Source organism: Leopardus geoffroyi, chromosome C3 (genome assembly GCF_018350155.1).
Source record: "Leopardus geoffroyi isolate Oge1 chromosome C3, O.geoffroyi_Oge1_pat1.0, whole genome shotgun sequence".
In the NCBI taxonomy this organism is placed as follows: Eukaryota; Metazoa; Chordata; class Mammalia; order Carnivora; family Felidae; genus Leopardus; species Leopardus geoffroyi.
The window spans coordinates 63,975,351-63,995,896 of record NC_059338.1 but is presented as its reverse complement, the minus strand read 5'-3'; the positions used below and the strand labels follow the sequence as shown (position 1 = coordinate 63,995,896).

Genomic DNA, 20,546 nt, shown 5'->3' with positions numbered 1-20,546 from the left:
GTGGACGGGTGTTCACTTTGCGCTCTGTGGTCATAACACGGTGTTCGTGTACTGGGGCAGAAAGGACAAAGACGCCCAGACCGTGTCAGAGGCCTCGGTGGCCTGAGAAAGGCCTCCAGGCTTGCGCACAAAAGTGTCAGCCCTGGACTCTCGGGCGCCTGGTGTTGCTGCAGACGCCATTGTTTCGGGTTTGCAACACGGCGGGGTGGGGGGGGGGGGGCCTTGACTGTCTTCCCCTCCGCGGTCACAGCAGGAACTCAGTTAGGGGAGTGATTTGGGAAAGAGGTAACACCCCAATAGCGAGCTGAGTTGGGAACCAGAGGTCGCTTTTTTTCTTCTTTTCTTTTTTTGGAGTCGCTTTTGCAGACTAATGTCGTTTCATTTCATTCCCTTCCAGACTTTTTTTTAAATGTTTGTTTATTTTTGAGAGAGACAGAGCGTGAGTGGGGGAGGGGCGGAGAGAGAGAGAGGGAGGCACAGAATGCGAAGCAGGCCCCAAGCTCCGAGGTATCAGCACCGAGCCCGGCGTGGGGCTCGAACCCACAAACGGTGAGATCCTGACCTGAGCTGAAGTCGAACTTAACTGACTGGGCCACCCAGGTGCCCCCAAAACCTTTTCTTTTGAATCTCCCCTGGACCTTTGGAGCTTCTTAATTGGAAACTTGCACATACCACCATTTCCTGATCCAAGCTTTTATTCTAGGGTTTGGCTTGACGGCTCCGGCGGAAGGAAAATTAATTGTCTCCTTTCTTAGGCTTCAAACCCCAATTGGGAAGTGTACAACTGAGAACAGTTACAAAATAACTAAATACTGTTATACCATCCCTGTAGTGCTTCCGAGTTTTGTTCTTGACAGCATACATACTAACATTTGGAAGTTAATCATTTTTTATATTCAGTTTACCACCAGTGCAAGATAGGAACTTTAGAGAGCCAGCTGTATGCATACTATATTGCAGTTAGTTCCTGCGGTGAATCATTTGGAGTCTGTTGTTTGCTAGCAATGGAGGGAGGCTGTCTTAGGCAAAATGGGGAATTGTTTGAAGCAAGGACGGGTTGGCCAGTCCTCAGGGTGGCCTCGGGTAAAGGCAGCTCCTGGGAGCTCAGCAGCCCGAACTGGCAACCTTTTTTTAAAGGAGGCTCCCTTAGGTTACAGGTGTCACTGAGCTACTGCCTTTCTCGCTACTCAAAATCCAATTCCCAAGAGGGGAGGATCTTGATTGGCTCAGGCTTGGTCGGATCAGGTTTCCCAGTCTGGGTCAATTAATGATTTGCAAAATAAGGAGTTTGGGGGGAGAGGGAAAAGAAGAGGGACAAAACATAAAGAAGGTGTAGCTGACGGAGAGTTAATTTTATATAGGAAAATGCGCAATGAAGAAATACTGGCTCTGGGTTATTATTTGTGAATTGTTTGGTAACAGTATTAAATATACTGTAGAGCTGCTGTTTTTCTAGAGAGAAGAATGTTTGGAATTAAATAGGTTTTTATTGGGGCACCTGGGCGGCTCAGTCAGTTAAGCATCCGACTTCCACTCAGGTCATGATCTCACGTCTTGATCTCACAGTTCCTGAGTTTGAGTCCCGCATCAGGCTCTGTGCTGACAGCATAGAGCCCACTTGGGATCCTCTGTCTTCCTCTCTCTCTCTGCCCCTCCCCTGCTCTCTCTCAAAAATAAATAAACATTTGAAAAAATTGGTTTTGATTAACTATAATTAAAACAGTGAAAATGGCCTATCTTAGGAATGGTTTATAAAACTAAAAGCGTACGTCAGAAACTTTGATTTTTAGGTTTGAGAACATAGCATTTTAGCTCTGCTTTTGCCTCCATCATAATGTTCTCCATCATAATGTTCGAGAGACATTTTATTCTTGGTCATTAAGCAGCATATTTAATATTTTATTTATATTTAATCTTAAAGCAAGAATAACAGTCGAAGAGAATCAGTAAAATAAATACCAAATTAGGGGATGTTTTGTGACTGGTGAGACCTGATTGGATTTTCTTTCATAGGTTTATTTTTTTACTTCAGTACAGTGAATTTGCATTTATTCTTGTTTTTATTTAGTTTGTTTTAATTTTTTAATGTTTGTTTATTTCTGAGAGAGACAGAGACAGAATGTGAGCAGGTTAGGGGCAGAGAGGGAGGGAGACACAGGATCTGAAGCGGGCTCCAGGCTCCGAGCTGTCAGCACAGAGCCTGACGCGGGGCTCGAACTCAAGAGCTGTGCGGTCATGACCTGAGCCGAAGTCAGATGCTCAACCGACTGAGCCACCCAGGTGCCCCTGAATTTGCATTTATTCTTGATATTCAGTATAGGAAAAACCATCATTTAAGCCATTATAAACTTAGGTTTTTTCTCAAAGCAACTTGCCACATAATATGCAGTTACTTTGGGTTCACACGGATTTCTTGTTTCTTGGGGTTTTAAAGGGTAAATTTCAGAATTTAAAATGTTTAAAAAATTAAGGCATCTGAGAATTGTTAAAAAATATTTTCTCTCTTGGTATCATTGATCTGGAAAACAACATTAATTGCTAGCCCACAGCTCTTTTGATTGTATGACAATTAAACACATTCTGTGTTTTTAGTTAAGTGATATAAAACATGCAGCTTTGATAGTTAACAGTAACTAGGACCTACATGTGTCCTATATGAGTGACTAGGACCATGTGTTACAGGAATTTAACAAAACAGCAAGACATAGTTACTTGTAACTATTAATATGAATATATGATTAGTACGTTACCGGGAGGGGGGATAATTTATCAAGTTTGTTTTGCAGAAATTTCGCGTTGGGAAGAGAGTAGTACATCTCCGTTAAAAGTAGACGATATTCCTCTCCCATCGTTTATATAGTGCTCTCTGGCCTCCCCAGTGCTCCTTGTGAGAATTATTAAACACGATTAAATATATATGTTCTCGTTACTTGCTCTGGCACGCTTGCGGAACTGCCCCTGTGACCGGCAGTGTGATCACAGATGTGGAAGCCTGTGGTTCAGACTCTGCCCCCCTAATTCACTGAAGGGTGTGGGGGGAGGGTGTGGTGTGGTTAGCAGTGGTGCGCATATGGAAACCGTGTTTTGCTACTTGCTAGTGTGCTGACCTCTCCTTGGACCGGTGTAGTCTGTGTTTGGAGACCATTGCCTGAGCTCCCAAGGGGACTTTTGTATATTGCACACCATCTATGAATATTTGAGGTTAGCAGCCAAATAGACACTTCAGATTTGAAGCTGCCTCTGTCGCATTTTGTAAAACACGACAGTTTACGAAAGCTTATCTCCTGTATAGATCACCTTGTCAGGAAGCTCCTTATGAGTAACTCCCCCTCAGTTCACCTTAGGAATCTTTTCTGCAGAGTTGTGTGTTTGAGATTAGAAGCCGTCCTACCCCAGTTCCCCCGGGGCACTAATGACCAGATACGCTAATAAGCAGGCTTACATTTTCTTCCCTAGCTCCTTAATAGAATGAATAAGCTAGGGTTATTCTGGGCATGTTTAACCACATTTTCTTGCTCAACCAAGTAGAATTTAAATGAGATTGAAATCCCGAGATTTCAATGAGAAATCTTCCATGAGATAGGAAGCCTGAATATAGGACATTGGTTATCGAAAGGGCTGATTAATGTTTGAATGCGCTCAGCTGTTCACTAAAGTGTGATTTTCAAGCCTTTTGCAGCTGAACTTTTCCAGCCTGAACCACCACCTGTAAACTTGGAAGAACTTAACAAATTAAACCGTCTCATCCCCCTAGCGTCATCTCTCACAACCCGTAACAAACAATCCGCTTTATTACGGTTGCTGCCACCATCACTGCCTGTCTTGGTAAAACATTATCTAAGAGAGTAGGGTTTGGTTACACAATAAGAACATTATTGGGCACTGCCGAGTTAATAATTGTTTCACCAAATGATTATATTAGTGTACCTATAAAAGTAGTTTTATGTAAATTAGGAGACTGACTTCAGAGGTCTACTCCAAAAGTTGTGGCGTGGTTTTTTATCTTAGGCAAATGATGGATTAAAAAAATAAACTGATTTTGCTGAAGTAATAGTGCTTTACTAGTTTTTTTTTGTCATAAAGTCACTAGTACTTTATAACAGTTGAGGACAAATTTCTTAGATTTAGTGATTTATAACAATTTAGAATTAATAACAAATGAGCATCTTCATAGGATCTCTTCGTAGGATCTCCAGAAATTTGAATGAGCTTTATACTCCGGAAAGATTTTTCCTGAAAGTTTGGGGGAAGGTCTCCTCAATCGTAAAAAGTCGTGATAAAAAAAGCTAATATTAGCATGAGGGATAGATCTGTGAAAGAAAAGCTATAAACACCAAGTAAGAATTGTCCTGTGAGTTATTTTTCTTTTAGGGTTCTATCAGAATTGGTAATAAACTTGCACAAGTGTGAAGTCATAATAAAGTGTGCACCAGGAAGTGCTGCCGTGACGTTGTTGCTAAGGACGACAGATTGGAAACAACCCGGATGCCTCTCTTGTGGGAAATAAATTCTGTATGGGACCGTATAAAAAGCTGTACGGTAGGGCCATGAAAAGAATGAGGTGGTTCAGTTCACAAGGTGTGGAACGCGTGCTCAGATTTGCTAAGTAAAAGCAGGCTGCCCGGGAGTATACAGCTCCCGCCGTTTGGATGTGTGCAATGAAACAGGATGCAGATTACCTGTTGGCTTTGGCAAATTACCTCCAGAAGTTACACCAAAACCTGGTGGTGACTGGTAGGGAGGGCCTGGTGGGGCGAGGACTATGAGGAAGACTTCACCCCTACCGGGCATCCTTCAGAGCCTTTTCTCACATGCAGATGTTTCTTATTAAAACATAAAAAGTAGGGAAATACTACCAGGTTCCCTTGGTGGTGTATCGAGTGAGGGAAGTGCTGCTAATCACTCCTGCTTATGTCCTCCTGTGACCTGCCGCCCACCTGTTGCCTTCCAGACCTCACTGTCCGGTCTTTTTTTGTTTTGTTTTAAACATACCTGACATAGACATGTACTAGTCTTAAAGCAGGCAGTTCTTTGCTTTGTATTTGTGGAGAACAGTGTAAATAGGCATTTATTTATTTATTTGTGCAAGACCAATCTTCTGGCAGGTTTTGTGAGTTCGTGATTGGTGATGATTTGGTAAAAAGTAAATAACCTTCATTTTGTCAAAAACAGCCTTGGGATAAAGTTAAACTAGTCATTCTCAGGACACATAGTGTATTGGTATTTTTTTTAGTGTCCAACAAGGATGTTGTTAAATTTTGTATTTGTTGCAAATATATTCCTGGTTTGTTTACTTTAAGCTTTTTGTTAATATTATGTAGAAGTTTAAATATCAGTTGATTTGTGTGGGGTTTTTCTTTTTAATGTTTTTTAGGCTTAGAAATTAGAAAAATTAGGGCGCCTTGGTGACTCAGTCCGTTATGAAGCGTCCGACTCTTGATTTCAGCTCAGTCATGTTCTCTCGGTTTGTGACTTCAAGCCCCAGGTCAGGCTCTGTGCTGAGGGTGCGGAGTGGGCTTGAGATTCTCTGTGCCATCCTCTCTCTCTCTCTTTCAAGATAAATAAACTCAAAAAAAAAAAATTAGAAAAATTATGTGGTCACTTAATAATCAGTCTCCTGTGAACCTAATCTGACCTCAGGTTTTGCTTTGTGTTGACCATTCTAGGCATCAGCTTCACAGAGTGGAAGTTTCACTATGGGGTTATAGTATGTTTCTCAACTTTAGAGGTTCCTTGACCCAGTGTATTACTTTATCCAGAGATGAGCGGATTCAGGGATTGGTACTAAACACCCACAAGACTGACTTACACATTTAAGAATTGGAGTCTCAGGATAGCCAGTATTGGAAGGAGTTACTTGGAGATTTCCTCTTTGATAGATAAGTCCGTGTAAGAATACACATTTCAGGTCACAGAGCTGCTTGACGCCCTTTTAGTACCGTGGGAATTACATGAATGTTTATGTCAAGTTAGGGTCGACATAACTGGATCGATTACTCTTTTAATCTAGGGATTTTTCTGTGTTTGGATGAAATATCACGGATAATTAATTAGATTGCTACATGTCCTCTATAATGCCCAAGCCAGAATAACTAATTGTTCCCTGTACTTTTCTCACATTTTTTTCTCTTTTTAAGAGGGGAGATGTCTTTCTACCTTCTAGAAACCTGAATTTATTAGTTTTCTAGATCCTGTCAGGAAAAACCAGGGCACTGTGGTGGGGGAAGAAGAGGGTATAGTCAAACTATTATAAAGCCTCTAAAGAATAAGTGTTTGTGGGGCGCCTCGGTGGCTCAGTTGGCTGAGCGTCCAGCTTCGGCTCAGGTCACGATCTCGCGGCTCCTGAGTTCAAGCCCCTGTGCTGACAGCTCGGAGCCTGGAACCTGCTTCGGATTCTGTGTCTCCCTGTCTCTCTGCCCCTCCCCTGCTCATGCTCTGTCTCTCTCTCTCTCTGTCTCAAAAATAAATAAAACATTAAAAAAATAAAAATAAGTATTTGTGGCGAATACATACTTGGGTTTTCTTCAGTTATATTGACATTTTAGAAGAAATTACTAGTTCACTTTAGAAGGGAGATGTGTTATTTGTCATATTTATTGTCTGGGTCAATTTTCCCCTGTCTTATATTTTCAGGGAGGAAATAATGCCGGCCATACAGTTGTTGTAGATTCTGTGGAATATGATTTTCATCTTTTACCCAGTGGAATAATTAATCCCAATGTTACCGCATTCATTGGTGAGTGTATAAACTGAACCGTTTGGGGTTTTTTCCCTCAATTGATAATGGTGTTCATTTTTCGTTATCCAAGCTGATTTCATCTCTCACTGCTCAAATAATCACTGGTCCCTTATTAATCTTGACCTTGGTACCTTCTGGAATAAACCTAACTCTGGCTATTTTACAACTCTGTCTTTTAGCACTAATGCTTTTTGGAATAACTTGCATTTAACTGTGGCCATTGGCAATCTTAAATTTATAAAGTAGTATTAGATCATCAAATCAGCTTTCCAAACACTGATGCACAGTGAGAAATATAGGAGGTGTTTCACGGATTGATGCTGAACCCTCATAATGTGATGCGATCTAAAGTTTTTTGGCCTAGTTTTTTATCTTTAAAAATGCTAATCACAACCCGCTAAATTGATTTTATGGCCACTAATAGGGTGTGATTCCCCAATTTTAAAGGCATTGATTTAGCATCGTTGTAACCTGGTTCAGTTTGCCTACACCGACCTAACTAGGTTCTTTCAGAATAAGTTTCACTTTGTTTCAAAGAAATTTCAAATTATTTTGAATGTAACTTTAGTGCTTTATATTCTATGTGTATTTACATTACACTACTGTTAAAAACTTGGAATCATTTCTGTGGTAACTCCCTGAGAAATCAGATATTCTGTTTATTAAGTCCTTCATTTACCTGCTATTCTAGATGAGAGTTATCATAGATGTCTGTATTTTAATATCATTATGTATATCTGTATTATAAGTATAAATATTTAAGGTTGGTCTTTTTTTTTTTTTTTTTTTTTTTGCTTTCCTTTAGGAAATGGTGTGGTAATTCATCTACCTGGATTATTTGAGGAAGCAGAGAAAAATGTCCAAAAGGGAAAAGGTATGAAAGCCTGACTGCTTTGCCTGGTAACTGGTTTGTTTATTGTAAAGTTTGTTGAAAAATCTCACACCGGACAAAACATTTTGTCTTATGCTTTAAATTTTTTTTTTTAATGTTTATTTATTTTTGAGAGAGACAGAGCACGAGTGGGGCAGAGACAGAGGGAGACACAGAATCTGAAGCAGGCTCCAGGCTCTGAGCAGAGCCTGACGCGGGGCTTGAACTCACGGATGGTGAGATCATGACCTGAGCCGAAGTGGGATGCTTACCGACCGAGCCACCCAGGCTCCCTTGTCTTATACTTTAAAATTGCAGGTTGGGGCGTCTGGGTGGCGCAGTCGGTTGGGCGTCCGACTTCAGCCAGGTCACGATCTCGCGGTCCGTGAGTTCGAGCCCCGCGTCGGGCTCTGGGCTGATGGCTCAGAGCCTGGAGCCTGTTTCCGATTCTGTGTCTCCCTCTCTCTGCCCCTCCCCCGTTCATGCTCTGTCTCTCTCTGTCCCAAAAATGAATAAACGTTGAAAAAAAAAAAATTAAAAAAAAAAAAATAATAAAAAAAAAAATAAATAAAATTGCAGGTTATCGTAGGACAAATGTTTTCAATGTCGGTTACATTTTATTCAGTATGATCAGTATTGTAAACAGAAGACAAACAGAATAAGGTAATTGTGTAAGCCCTGATTTCTTGACACCCAGGTCATCCATAGAGTTTCTCTTCAAGCTCCTGGAATCACTGTCCGTTCGCTGGTGGAGAAACTCCAGAGATTCATCATCCCCACCTCCCAAACCAAACGTTAGCTTGTGGGAGTCAGGAAACCAGTGAGGTCCCCTTTGCACACAGTCAGTCAGTGTCGTTCCCGTGGGTTGTATAACCCTGGGATAAAACAGGGTTGTTTCTGTCCCTCCCTCCACATGAGAGAGATGCTCTTTCTATGACATGATTCACTCCCATCTCCTTAAGAACAATTTTTTTAAAGCCTTAATTTCCTGCCTTTGCTAATCTCTTTGGGATTTGTGGAAGTCTGTTTACATTCAGTTTGGCTGCCTTGCTGGGCTTTGAGGGGCACTTGGCAACGCAAATAATAAATACGCAGTTGAGGAAAAGCACTGTTTGCCCTTAGCCTGGCTCATTGGAAATACTCAATTCGATTTCATTGTTCAAGTTTAAAAGTAGCAATCCAACCTCAAGTGTTCCTGACAGTTCGATGTGATGTCACAGAATCCTGGCTGCCTGCGGCTCTCATCCCTCTTGGCTTCCCTGCATTTTTACCTACGTGGTGCTGTCTCCTTTTAAATTCTTTAATCTTTTAAAAATTTTTAAACTTTTATTTATTTTTGAGAAAGACAGAGCACGAGCAGGGGAGGAGCAGAGAGAGAGGGAGACACAGAATCCGAAGCAGGCTCCAGGATCTGAGCTGTCGGCACAGAGCCTGATGCAGGGCTGAACTCACAAACCATGAGATCATGACCTGAGCTGAAGTCAGACACTTGACCAACTGAGCCACCCAGGCGCCTCTAATCCCACTTTTTATAATTGTCTTTTGGGAAAGGGTGCCATTCCCCAAATTAACTCCCTTTTCTTAAAATTCTTCTCCTGCTCTGCAGCAAATTCCCCCTCCCCTGCCTCTAACAAAAATGACATTTTCCCACCATTTGCTTTTGGATTCTTAGAAGTATTTTATGTGGCTCCGGCTGGCTTGAGTTTGAAGCGTTTTAGAGTTAAACATTTAAAAAGATAGAATTTGTTCATGAGTGTATATATAATGAATGACTGGTCAGAACATTCCTGTTAAATATGTATCCCGTACAGAAGACAAGATGTGTTAGTGATTACTTCCGTGAAAAACACTTTGAAACATTGTATCCCTAAAGAAATTAAGGTTTAAAAATTATACAAAGTGTTCAGTTAACTGTATCTTTTTTCTCCTTCCCTCTAGGTCTGGAAGGCTGGGAAAAAAGGCTTATTATATCCGACAGAGCTCACATTGGTAAGGGGCATAACATGCATTTTTTTATAACTGCCTTATTCTCAGAAAGTTATCACTAACTTCTGAGGAATTAGCTAAACTAATGAATAACATAAGCAGCATTTCATGAGAAACGTCTCTAATTCTGTTATAAAATAAAGCATATTAGGGACACCTGGCTGGCTCAGTTGGTGAAGCATCTGAGTCTTGCTCTCAGCTCAGGTGTTGATCTCAGGGTGGGGAGTTCTGGCCCCGCGTTGGGCTCTATGCTGGGCATGAAGCCTACTTAAAAAAAAAATAAAATAAAAGATATAATAAACCATATCAAATATGAAGAGCATTTACTTGCACATTAATACGCATGTAAAAAGCAGGTCTTCTATCTGGAAAAAATCTTGAGAGTGACTCTTTGTGTCTAAAATGTACCCATGTGGCTTTTTCAGTGGTTCAGACTTTATTCAGTGTAGCCTCCTTGTCCGTTGTTAGAACAAACTGGATTCTCAAATTAACTTCAAGCAGCACCAAGAAGTTTGAAGTTTGTCTCCTTGTTCCTGTCCTACCTTTGAAGGGATAGAATTGTTAATTATCAGTCACATGGTTTTGAGACACTAACCAGGAAAGAGAGAGAACTGACCGATGCAAGCTCTTAAGTTGCATTTTTAAAGACTTTTTTCTTATGTTTTTTATATTTGGGAGAGAGGCAGAGAGCGAGTAGGGGAGGGGCAGAGAGACAGAGACAGAATCTGAAGCAGGCTCCAGACTCCGAGCTGTCAGCACAGAGCCTGACGTGGGGCTCGAACCCTCGAGCCGGGGGCTCACGACCTGAGCGGAAGTCAGACAGACACACCAAGTCAGACAGACACACCGTCTGAGCCACCCAGGCACCCCTTATATTGTATTTAAATACAAAGGTCTCCTGAGGCAAGAGCTGCTCTAGTTTTAGCCTTGACCTCCATTTAAGAGCGACCCCATCAAGTTTCTTAAGTATCAGCTAAGTAGCAGTGCCTCCAAATTACCAGCAGAGGCTGAAGCCTATGGCTAAACCTCAGTAATCCATTCAAATAATTTCTCTGAAGTGAACTGTGCTGGACTGACATACTCTGGGGGGTTTAATCTGCTCACTTCTAGCTTCTTTTCAAGCTTATTAGATCATTGACGTAGACCTTTCTTTTCTAATATAAGCATTTAAAGCTGCGTATGAGTCTCCTACTACTTTAGCTACATTCCACAAATACTGACATTTTGTACGTTTATTTCCATTCATTTGAAAATACTTTTTGGTGATTTCTTTTTGACCCACGAGTTCTTGAGAAATACGTTTACATTTGTAAATATTGGATGCTTTTTCTGATTTCCCTTATTTATTCCTGACTTTGTTATAGACAGAGAATATACTCTGCATGTGATCTCATTTGTTTTCAGTTTGTCGAGACTTGTGTTATGGCCTGGCACAGGGCCTCTTTTGGTTAGTGTTCGACATGCCCTAAGAATATGTGTTCTGTTGAGAGTGGGGTGTTCCCTAAGTGTCAGTTAAAGGGTGTTCACGTCTTCTGTGTCCTCGCTGGTATTCTGTCTCCTTGCTGTCAGTCACTTAGAGGCACGCTGAAACCTCCAGCAGTAACTGGATTCGTCTGTCTTTTCACCTCTTGTCAATTTCTGCTTTGTGTGCTTTGGGTGGTGTGTCTATTTAAACTTCTGTTTTGGTGGATTAACTTTGATCGTGATGAGATGTCCTCATGTATGTTGGTATACACAGGAATGTGCCGCGGTAATATTCCTTACTCTTAAGAACCAGCACACCTTTCTTAAGATCAGCGTTTGCAGGAGGTATCTTTTTCAATCTAACCATCCTTAGCTTATCTATATCTATATTTGCAGGGCATTTATTATACACAAAATATAGTTGGTCTTGCTTTTTATTCATTGTGACAATGTCTCCTTTAACTGGAGTGTTTAGATCATTTATTTATAAACATAGTTAATTAACGTTATGGCTGAATTTATATCTGCTTTTTGTTTTCTATTCCTGCCATTGTCTTTTTTCCTCCTTTTCCTGATTTCTTTTAGATTTAGTATTTTAAATATTATCTGCACTATTTATTGATTGATTAATTATACCTCCTGTTTTGTGAATTTTGGTAGTTCTGGGATTTATAATATGCATCTTTAAAATTTTTTTTAATGTTTTTATTTATTTTTGAGAGGGGGGAGGGGCAGAGAGAGAGAGGGGGACACAGAATGTGAAGCAGACGCCAGGCTCTGAGCTGTCAGCACAGAGCCTGATGCGGGGCTTGAACTCACGAGCGGTGAGATCATGACCTGAGCTGAAGTTGGATGCTTAACCAACTGAGCCACCCAGGTGCCCCTATAATATGCATCTTTAATCATCTACCTTAACATGATATGATATTTAACCCAAGATTTTTACAAGGCAATGTTTCTTCTTTTTTTTTTTTTTTTAATTTTTTTTTTAACGTTTATTTACTTTTGAGACAGAGAGAGAGCATGAATGGGGGAGGGTCAGAGAGAGAGAGGGAGACACAGAATCTGAAACAGGCTCCAGGCTCTGAGCTGTCAGCACAGAGCCTGACGCAGGGCTTGAACTCATCAACTGCGAGATCATGACCTGAGCCGAAGTCGGACGCTTAACCGACTGAGCCACCCAGACGCCCTCTATACCCCTTATCCAGTCCCTTGTGTTATTACTGTCCTACATTTCATGTCTACGTTGTTATAAACTCTACATTGCATTCTTAAATTTTTGCTTTAAACAGCTAATTTTCTTTTACAGAAATTTTTAAATGAGTCCATTGTTGGTCAGTTCTTTACGTTAGCATACTTAAGCAAGCATGCAGGGAACCATTACATTATAATTGCGACCTGTCGCTTTGAAACGCCTAACAAAATTTGTAATGTAAGAGATACTTACCGATGGAAAGAGATCTGAGAAATGGCTGAGACTTTAAATTTCTTTAAACATTTGAAATCTAGGTTAGTTGGTGTCTGTCCTTTGATTCAGCAACTATCTATTGAATGGCTACTCTGTGCCAGGTGTAGTGTTGGGCACTGAGGATTCAGCAGTAGAAAAAATGGAGCGTGTGGTATAGTAGGGCAGACAGATGACAAACAAGATAAATCTGTAACAAACGCACCATGGCATGTAGTGATGCGGTCTGAGGAGGGGGGAGCCACCTGTCGCATCTGGCAGTTTGGAGAAGGTGGGTAGCAATCTATAATTTCCGATACAGTGGCTGGGGATGTGTCACTGCAAAGATGACCTTTGTGTCATCTCCTGAGTAAGTTCTAGAGACCTCCTGTGCAACACTGAGGCTGTAGATGACCGTGTTCTCTTGCGACTTAACAATCTCTTAAGAGGGTAGATCTCCTAGTAAGTGGCCACAACTCATAAAACCCCCAAAACAACTTAGAAGAGCAGCAGGCGACGTGGGTATTACGGATCCTGAAGCTCACGTGGGCACATTAATACAGTGTGACATTAATGGTGTTAATAAAACTTAACTATAATAATAAAAGATGGTGTTATTAAAACTTATCTACTGAAAGTGCATAATTATCTTCTATTTTAAAAATTAGACTGAGTCCCCAAGGCAGCATTTTTTGTTTTCCTTATCTAGGCTGTGGACAGTGGAAGACGTGTTCAAAGCAACCTCACACGAAGAGCGTTCTTTCAAAAACAGTGTTAGTGGGGGTATTAAGGCTCTGTGCCACGATGAGGCTTTATGAAAGTAATTACTCGAGTTCACTAATAGCTCCCCGGGGCCTGGAAAAACCTAAGGAAACATTAGCTTAGTGGCAAGGTACTAAATTAATTTCTGAGAAATATGGTTTGCCTGCTTTCCATCAAGCATTTATTTGTGGTTTGCAAGTTGCCACTGTAACTTATTTGGGCGTAGAAAATGCAGCAGATACTTAAATGCAAAATGTTTTTTTATTCGAAAGAAATAGCTCACTCCAACGTCTCACTTTGGCAAAGTCTGAGTTTTAATGAAACAGCTTCTTAAGAACTGTTCGGGCTCCTCTAAAGTAAATAAAAATGGTTATTAGCTGTACATGGTAATAAACTAATCCCTATAGTATACAATAGCTGTTATTAGAAATAAATAACCATTTTAACATCTCACACACAACAGCAAAATGCACAAAAAGTGTACACATATTTTACCCCTTTAATCAGTGTCTACCTTGTTAAACAGAACCTTTCTAGTGCCCGAAAAAGCTACTTTGCTACCCAAGCATGTAAAAGACCGATACACTGACAGCTGTAAGACATTGATGAAAGAAAGCAGATGCGGGTAAATGGAAAGATGCTCTGTGCTCGGGGATTGGAAGAATCCATTTTGTGACAATGTCCGTCCTACCCAAAGCAATCTACACATTCAGTGCAATCCCTATCCTATTTTTCACAGAAATAGAAGAAACAGTCCTGAAACTCTTCTGGAACTACAAGAACCAGAATAGTCCAAGCATCCTGTACATACAAATATTGAATCTTTATGTTGTATGCCTGGAAGTAGTGTTCTGGGTCAATATATTTCAGTGAAACAAATAAACAAACAAAATCACTCTAATGACCTTTCCCAGTCCTTATCTACTCCGTCTCACCAAGGGAGACCGCTATTCTCTCACTTATAGATTGGTTTTGTTGTCGTCGTCGTTGTTTGAACTCGATACAGATTACACATTTAATCTGTTGCGTCTGATTTCCACTCAACAGGGTGCCCATGAGATTCATCCTTATTGTTCAATGAAGCAATATTTTATACTTTTCTCATTGCTGAATAGTATCCCATTGTATGAAAATGCCACAGTTTATCCATTTTCCCATTAATGAGGCTTTGACTCATTTCTAGTATTGAGTTCCTGCAAATAATAGTGCTCTGAACATTCCCATAGATACCTTTTGGTGTGCAATATGGCAGTGTAGTTTAAGGATGTTGTTGCTACCTGCTTCTGTGGCACGAAGACGCATCGTGATTTACAGGGTAATTTTATGTCACACAATAAAAATTTAGTCTCTGTGTTGTCATCACCTAGTGTAAGAAGTGTCAGAACCCCTGTTCTAGACCACTGGGGAAATCTGTTAACCATACAGTTGGGAAGAGGACTGCCTTGACAATTTTGTAGTGTCTCAAAAGAGGGAATTAGGGCAGAGGGGGTTGTAGGGTCAATCAGAGGGTGGATTAAGGTCAGGTTTCCTCGAATTTTTCTAGTTTCAACATCTATAACTACAACAGAAGCCTTCTGATACCACCAGATCTTTTAGCTAAGCCACCACTGCTTTCTAGGAAACTTAATGTCAGTCGTTCTGTTTAAAATGTAAACATTTCAACTTATTTATATGGAAGCAATCACAATCATTAGGGAAAAGAAGCCAGGGTTTAATGTATGAAAAATGATTAAATTGGACGCTGCAAGTGGGTGAATTTTATGGTACATAAATTATACTCCTGTCTGGCTTTTTGGAAACAAAAGAAGCCTTGGTTAAAAGTTGTAAGGCAAAATTCTAGGCCCGCCTGTTCCATCAAGTAGCTATTTATTCAGTCGGTAAATATTTGAGAACTTGTAGGCACAGGAAATCAGCTGGTAGGAGACTTCCTAAAGTACTGGTGGGGCGTGAGTTTGTGAGTGCACGCGCAGGCACAGGAAGAGCCACATTCAGACACGAGTGTCCGCCTTGTAGCCATCAATGTGAAAGAACGCCCGTGTGACCCAAGGGCAGAAAGGGGACCAGAGCACGGAGCCAGAGGAGAGGCCACATAAAGGAGTTTTGTCTTTCTCTTTTGAGCAACAGAAAGCCATTGAGTTTTTAAAGGCAAGGGGGTGGTGACATCATATTTTGTGTCTTGGAAAGACGGCTTTGCTGCCTTAAGAATTATGAATTCGAGATCATGTGAATTTCCAAGAGTGGAAATGCACTCATTAGGAAGCCACGGTTTGGGGTGAGAGATGACGGAAGTTTGGGACTGGTGAGGGAGAGTGAGATGTCAAGATAACGCAGAGATGTCTGGAGGGTAGAACTTGAAGAAAAGAGGGTGTCCTAGTAAGTGAAGCTTCATAGGATTGTAGGGTAGGCCCCAAACTTACCCTCTTACTGACCAGTTTTAAAATAATATAGTTTGCAATTAATAGGAATGAACAATTGGGCGTTATTTTCGTATTCATGTGCCTGTTGGCGTCATAACTTCACTCCCACATTATTGACGCTTTTTTTTTTTTTAATTTTTTTTTTTTCAACGTTTATTTTATTTTTGGGACAGAGAGAGACAGAGCATGAACGGGGGAGGGGCAGAGAGAGAGGGAGACACAGAATCGGAAACAGGCTCCAGGCTCTGAGCCATCAGCCCAGAACCCGACGCGGGGCTCGAACTCACGGACCGCGAGATCGTGACCTGGCTGAAGTCGGACGCTTAACCGACTGCGCCACCCAGGCGCCCCATATTGACGCTTTTTAAAAGCATCCATCTGATTCGTCGTGATGAAAGTAGGCCGAAGGCATTTGTAGCTTAAGTCATTTCAAATGCAGTATGTTTTGCTCCTCCCATGTGGTCTCTGTTTCAACGACTGTGATTTGGTGTTTCTCTCCTCAGTATTCGATTTTCATCAAGCAGCTGATGGTATCCAGGAGCAACAGAGACAAGAACAAGCCGGGAAAAAGTATGTGTTTTTGTGTTTGGTGCAGTTTAAGCAGATCCAGCCCCTTATGTTTAAATCCTAGGCCAGAGGTTTAAGAAACATTATTAGAATATGTTTGGATTTCAGAGGAAATCGATAGGGTTGTGACGATAAACTTAGAGAAAATAGCAGAAACAAAATATGGAGTCGAAGTAACTCCATTCTTTGTAATGATCCGACCACAAGAAGTGCCTCTTTCTTGTCTAACTCGAAGCCCGTTTTGATTTATTTTTAAGCTTGGGTACCACAAAAAAGGGCATTGGCCCAGTTTATTCTTCCAAAGCTGCTCGGAGTGGACTGCGGATGTGCGATCTTGTTTCTGACTTCGAGGGCTTCTCTGAGAGGTAACTAACTTGTATTTCACAATGGAAAGAGCACATGGGATTTTGGGGATTGTTCATAATCAGGATGCAAATTGGTAAGATCAGTATTCTAGTTGAATAGTGGCGTTTGGCTGTCTTGTTTTATTTGGAGTATTAAAGTTACTTTTTATTACTTAATTTCAAATTAACTTCATGAAAAGTAACATCTTGTTGGTATCCTAGCAGTACCCCAAGAAGGCAAAGCCAAAATTATATGTAGGGATTGGAGTTTGGTATAGTTTGCTGAGAAATAGATTCCAGGGGGGTGTGGCGGTACTGTGGTCGGGTTACCGCCCCCTAGAGTCTTGACCCCTCAGATTTTCAGTTCCAGAGACTCCCCCAGCCTAGACATAATTAGGCTCTTAGGTACTGGTGAACTATTTAATATTTAAGCTCACCTTAAAAAATAGAAATTGCCTCATGGATGCTTACTCTCTAGAAAAGTCTCCATGAGAAACCTAACAATCATCAAAGCTGTGTGGTGACTCAGTGACAGGGAGTTAATTGGTTGTGTCTAATGACAGGTGGCATCAAAGACCCGATGGCTGAATCCATTTTCAGGCAGCAGTTTGTGCCATCAGGGCACCTCCACTGACATTACTGGAGACCAGTTGCTAAATTCTGCCTCTGTCTCTTTAAAAAGCATTGTGTAGACTGTCTCCTTTTGTTTTTTTTTTTACACAGCGCAATATAATTTACACTGACTTAAGTCTAGTGGTTACAGATCTTAGGCCATCCCCTTCCCTCCACACACATCACCCTAATTATATGATTGGCATTCCTACATTTGAATTAAAAAATATTTTGAATGTATCACTTATTCATATGACCGATCTCCTGTGTAGCTTTTATGTCTTAGAATGTAGCTTCAGTCCTGGATTGATTTGTTATGAAAACCACTTATCTACAGAAACCATTTGAATCAAGTGATCTATTCAGACTGGTTTTACACAGAGCGAACATCTTGATTTATCCGTGTTTCTCAGGTTCAAAGTTCTGGCCAACCAGTACAAATCTATATACCCCACTTTGGAAATCGACATTGAAGGCGAATTACAAAAACTCAAGGTAATGCTTTCTGGCCCCTTTAATGTCCTTTTAAAAAAGTCATTTGCCAGATTGACATCTCAGATCATTCATTCGGGCTTTGTGTTAGGACTTGCAAACATAAGAATGAAGAGCATACAGTCTCTAATTTCCTTTATGGAAATCACATTGTGACTGGGAAGATGTACATTAAATGACTTATGGTGTACAAAGTACCACACAGACTGTGTAACGTACCGGAAGTAAGGACTGGTATGGCAAATTATTGTCCTTTTTAAGTCTGAAAGCATAAGGCCTACTGAAAAGAACAGGGCATGTTTGGGTCACTTCGCGTGATGTGGCTGAAATGAAATATTGGCGGGGCGGGGGTGGGCGGGAGGTCTTCTGGGGGTCTTCTGTCTAGCGATAACGATTTTACCTTCTATCCTGGAGTTAAGGAAAAGCTATTGAGTAATTCTGAGCAGAAAAAAGACTCGATGTGGATTACGTAAAAAATAAAAATCCCTCCTAGCAATGTGGAGCAGAGATCAACAGAGGGACGGCCGGGGCTGTTGACTTTTAAAGCTGGCCAGCACGTTCCGGAAGGAGGGCCCCCGGGGCCGGTCTCTTTAGCACTGTTCTCTTACGAGACCAAGGTGATTGGCAAAGGTTGGGCCCACGTTTGGCAACTGTTAGGTGTCAGGTGCCTGAGTTAGTAGACGAGTCTCCTGCCTTCTCCACCTTCCATTCCTCCCTGGTCTTTGGTGAGTTTCAAGCTGCTTCCTGTGTATCTGATTATTACTCCTTGTCTTCTGTAAATCGGTATGAACATCAATTCCAGAACTGAATAGGAATTTACAAACTCCTATGTTATTCTAGAATGATTATAGACTTTAGGCCTATCTACTCACTAAATTCCTTAAAAAAAAAAAAAAAAAAGAAAAAAAAAAAAGAAAAAGACCTCCAAGGAAGATGCTAAATGCTGAGTATTTAGATTTCAGTGTATTGCTCATTGCTTAGGATACACTGCCATTGTTTTTCATTCTGTCATGCGGCAAATGTTTTAAATTTATTGCTAGCAACTTGGAAATATTTATGTGCTAAAGTATGGTTATGGCTTTTCAGTTCCATTTTATGCATGTTTCATGTGAAGTAGATGAATAATAATGAACAGAATTGGGTAAGAAGATTCTTAATAGGTGCTATTTGTTGAACCAGCACTTGAAGGAATAAGGGACATGATGAATGGTATGGTCACTTCAGGCATAAAAAAAGGACTAAAACAGGAATAAGCAGGAGACCAGAGCCAAGGTGGGGGACCATACTTTCATCAGTTGGTGTAACACCAGAGGTGACTTCACAAGTGGATGTTGGAATTTCCATACTAGTCTGGCTAAATATTGAAACATAGTTCAAACTAGGGGTTTGCTTCCTTGTTTGTTTTTGAGAGAGGGAGAGAGGGCATGGGCATATGTGCACTCATGCGAGAGGGGGAGGGGCAGGAAGAGAGGGAGACAGAGAATCTTAAGCAGACTCCATGACCATCTCAGAGCCCGATGTGGGGTTGATCTCACGACTGTGAGATCATGACCTGAGCCAAAATCAAGAGTCAGACGCTTAACTGACTGAGCCACCTACGTGCCCCGAAACTAGGTTTTATTGTATTTGTACTTTAGGCCTTGGGGGGACTCTTGTTTATATGACATTTTTAATTGAATTCTAAAAATAAGCAGGATTATTAATCCTTTTAATATGTTTTGTGAAAATTTTTTAATGCTCGTGTGTAAAATCGTATTTGATATTACCTACTAGTAATACTGCTGAGCTATTGCTATAATGGAATACAATGGCAAAAGAGTGTTAACAATCAGTTGTCAATATTTGCATGACACTGGTGACCCGCACCAACATTTTGACAGTCACCCGGATGCAAGTTGCAAAACTCGTGGTTACAAACGGATTGTAAATGTAGCTTTTTCAAGACCTCACCGGACGCAAAAGCACAATGTAATATACCCGGTTCTTTTCATTTTCCTGCAAGCTGGTTTGTGAAGAAGGAGTCTTGGCCACGAGGAAGGTTGTCATCAGAACTTGCAGTAAGGTTAATGTGGAAGGGTCTCTTTTCTGGTTCTGGAGAATCAGGACGAGAGACCAAAGCTAGTCCAAATGTCCAGTAGACTGAGTACCATCACCAGCCCCTCCTGTTTTGCGTTAGTTAAGTCTTACCTGTCTTAGAGTCAGGTAAGTTTTACTTGTACTGATCATGTTGTACATTTATTAGTACACACTGGAATTGGGTTTTGTCTTTGCCTGTAGGGTTACATGGAAAGGATTAAACCAATGGTGAGAGATGGAGTTTACTTCCTCTATGAGGCCCTACATGGACCACCAAAGAAAATCTTGGTAGAAGGTGCGAATGCAGCCCTACTAGATATTGATTTTGGTGAGTGAGCTATGACTTCATGGGGGCTTAACCGAGCCCTAAAGTACTTAGGATATAAATAATTAACGTTCCCGTACAGGATTTTTTTTTTTAACTTTTAAAAAACTTTTATTTAAATTCTGGTTAGCATACAGTGTAATGTTAGTTTCAGGTGTACAATATAGTGATTCAGTAATTCTGTACATTACTCAGTGCTCACCACAAGTACACTTCTTTTTTTTTAATTATAATTTTATTTAATGTTTCCAACATTGATTTTGAGTTTCTTTTTTTTAATTTTTTTTATTATTTAAAATTTATATCCAAATTAGTTAGCATATAATGCAGCAATGATTTCAGGAGTAGATTCCTTAGTGCCCCTTACCCATTTAGCCCATCCCCCCTCCCACAACCCCTCCAGTAACCCTCTGTTTGTTCTCCATATTTATGAGTCTCTTCTGTTTT

The 20,546-nt window shown here is 40.8% G+C and overlaps 1 protein-coding gene across 3 annotated transcripts in view; it reads left to right on the top strand.

The window, feature by feature from the left end:
- The window catches only part of ADSS2 (adenylosuccinate synthase 2), a 37,124-nt gene that overhangs the window by 5,960 nt on the left and 10,618 nt on the right, over positions 1-20,546 (top strand). For 2 of the 3 annotated variants that reach the window (XM_045453175.1, XM_045453176.1), the window contains exons 2-8: positions 6,634-6,736; positions 7,545-7,613; positions 9,549-9,599; positions 16,187-16,253; positions 16,508-16,615; positions 17,620-17,701; positions 19,976-20,102. In XM_045453175.1, coding sequence (XP_045309131.1) covers positions 6,634-6,736; positions 7,545-7,613; positions 9,549-9,599; positions 16,187-16,253; positions 16,508-16,615; positions 17,620-17,701; positions 19,976-20,102 — 607 coding nt within the window. Of the gene's footprint in view, positions 1-6,633; positions 6,737-7,544; positions 7,929-8,189; positions 9,600-16,186; positions 16,254-16,507; positions 16,616-17,619; positions 17,702-19,975; positions 20,103-20,546 lie in introns of those variants that run through there. The other variant, XM_045453177.1, reaches the window with a different exon arrangement.